At 52.2% G+C, this 1195-nt stretch overlaps 1 protein-coding gene across 1 annotated transcript in view; it reads left to right on the top strand.

Annotated features, from left to right (window-relative positions):
- Positions 1 to 765, top strand: part of LOC107096701 (double C2-like domain-containing protein alpha) — a 31145-nt gene extending 30380 nt beyond the window's left edge. The window contains exons 9-10 of the mRNA XM_015393473.1: positions 51 to 97; positions 200 to 765. Coding sequence (XP_015248959.1) covers positions 51 to 97; positions 200 to 336 — 184 coding nt within the window. The 3' untranslated portion in view covers positions 337 to 765. The remainder of the gene's footprint in view (positions 1 to 50; positions 98 to 199) is intronic.
- The last annotated feature ends 430 nt before the right edge of the window (positions 766 to 1195 follow it).

Raw genomic sequence — 1195 nt, forward strand, 5'->3', positions numbered from 1 at the left:
CAGGTGTCCTCAGAGGGAGACGGTCTCTAACTGTTCTCTGTGTCCTCCAGGTGTCCTCAGAGGGAGACGGTCTCTAACTGTTCTCTGTGTCCTCCGGGTGTCTTCAGAGGGAGACGGTCTCTAACTGTTCTCTGTGTCCTCCGGTTGTCCTCAGAGGGAGACGGTCTCTAACTGTTCTCTGTGTCCTCCTGGTGTCCAGGTGGCGTCTGCCTGAGCTGCCGCTCCCAGGGAGACGCCCTCCGCCACTGGATGGACTGCCTGAAGAACAAGGGTCGGCGGGTGGAGCGCTGGCACATTCTGACCAATGAGCTGCCGCGGAGCTTCAGCCACGACTAACGGCTCGCCGCCGCCGCCTCGTGGTCGCTGTCAGGATTTCCATGTTTCACACAGATCTTCTCATTGTGGGACAGGAAGACGTTTAGAGAGGCGGAGCCTGCGGAGAGAAGCCGGTGCCTTCATCTCTCATCACCTGGAGGAGTTTGATCCCGCCTTCTCCTCCTCCTCTCCGATAGGAGCACAGAAGCCCACCTCAGCATGTTTACAGGCCGCGCAGCAGCAGCAGGGCTGCTTCTCTGCATCGCCTCTCTTATGTTTTCCTACAGTTTGCATCCAGACGTTGTGGATTTTCTGCGTATGAAGCTGCATGAAGTCGATCAGTGTTGTTAATGTTTCTAATAAGACTCGCCTTACGGAGCCTCTTTAGTGCCGCAGCACAGTCTCCTTTCCTACTAATGGACTGATGAACAACCAGAACCATCTAAAGGAATGACGTCTGAAGAAGGAGAAAAAGATGAAAGCAGAAAATCTGTTTAAATTATTATTTGATTAAGAAATAATAAAGGGAACAAAGTAAGTATAAAGGGGGGAATTAAATCACCTGACCCAGAAGAGCTGCGGTGGATCATGATGTCAGCAGAACTTCCTGTCTGGTTCAATAGAGTGTAGCTGAATCTAGAACCGAACCAACCAGAGCCGCTAACCCTTCACCATCAGCGTCACTCCCAGTGACGTCTCACTCTCAGCCCTAGAAGGCGCCTTAATTGAAGCGTGGGGGGGGGGGTTATAAACGACGGATTCTTCCCTCCAAAGAAAAAGGAAAGCAGTCGTTGCCATGGCATTAATTACGCCTTTTTCCTTCGGTGTGACGAAGTACCGAACCCTCCGCAGGAACGCGCAAGCTCAGGGTTATTGCTCA

Source organism: Cyprinodon variegatus, unplaced genomic scaffold (genome assembly GCF_000732505.1).
Source record: "Cyprinodon variegatus isolate N-32 unplaced genomic scaffold, C_variegatus-1.0 Scaffold24, whole genome shotgun sequence".
Classification (NCBI taxonomy): domain Eukaryota; kingdom Metazoa; phylum Chordata; class Actinopteri; order Cyprinodontiformes; family Cyprinodontidae; genus Cyprinodon; species Cyprinodon variegatus.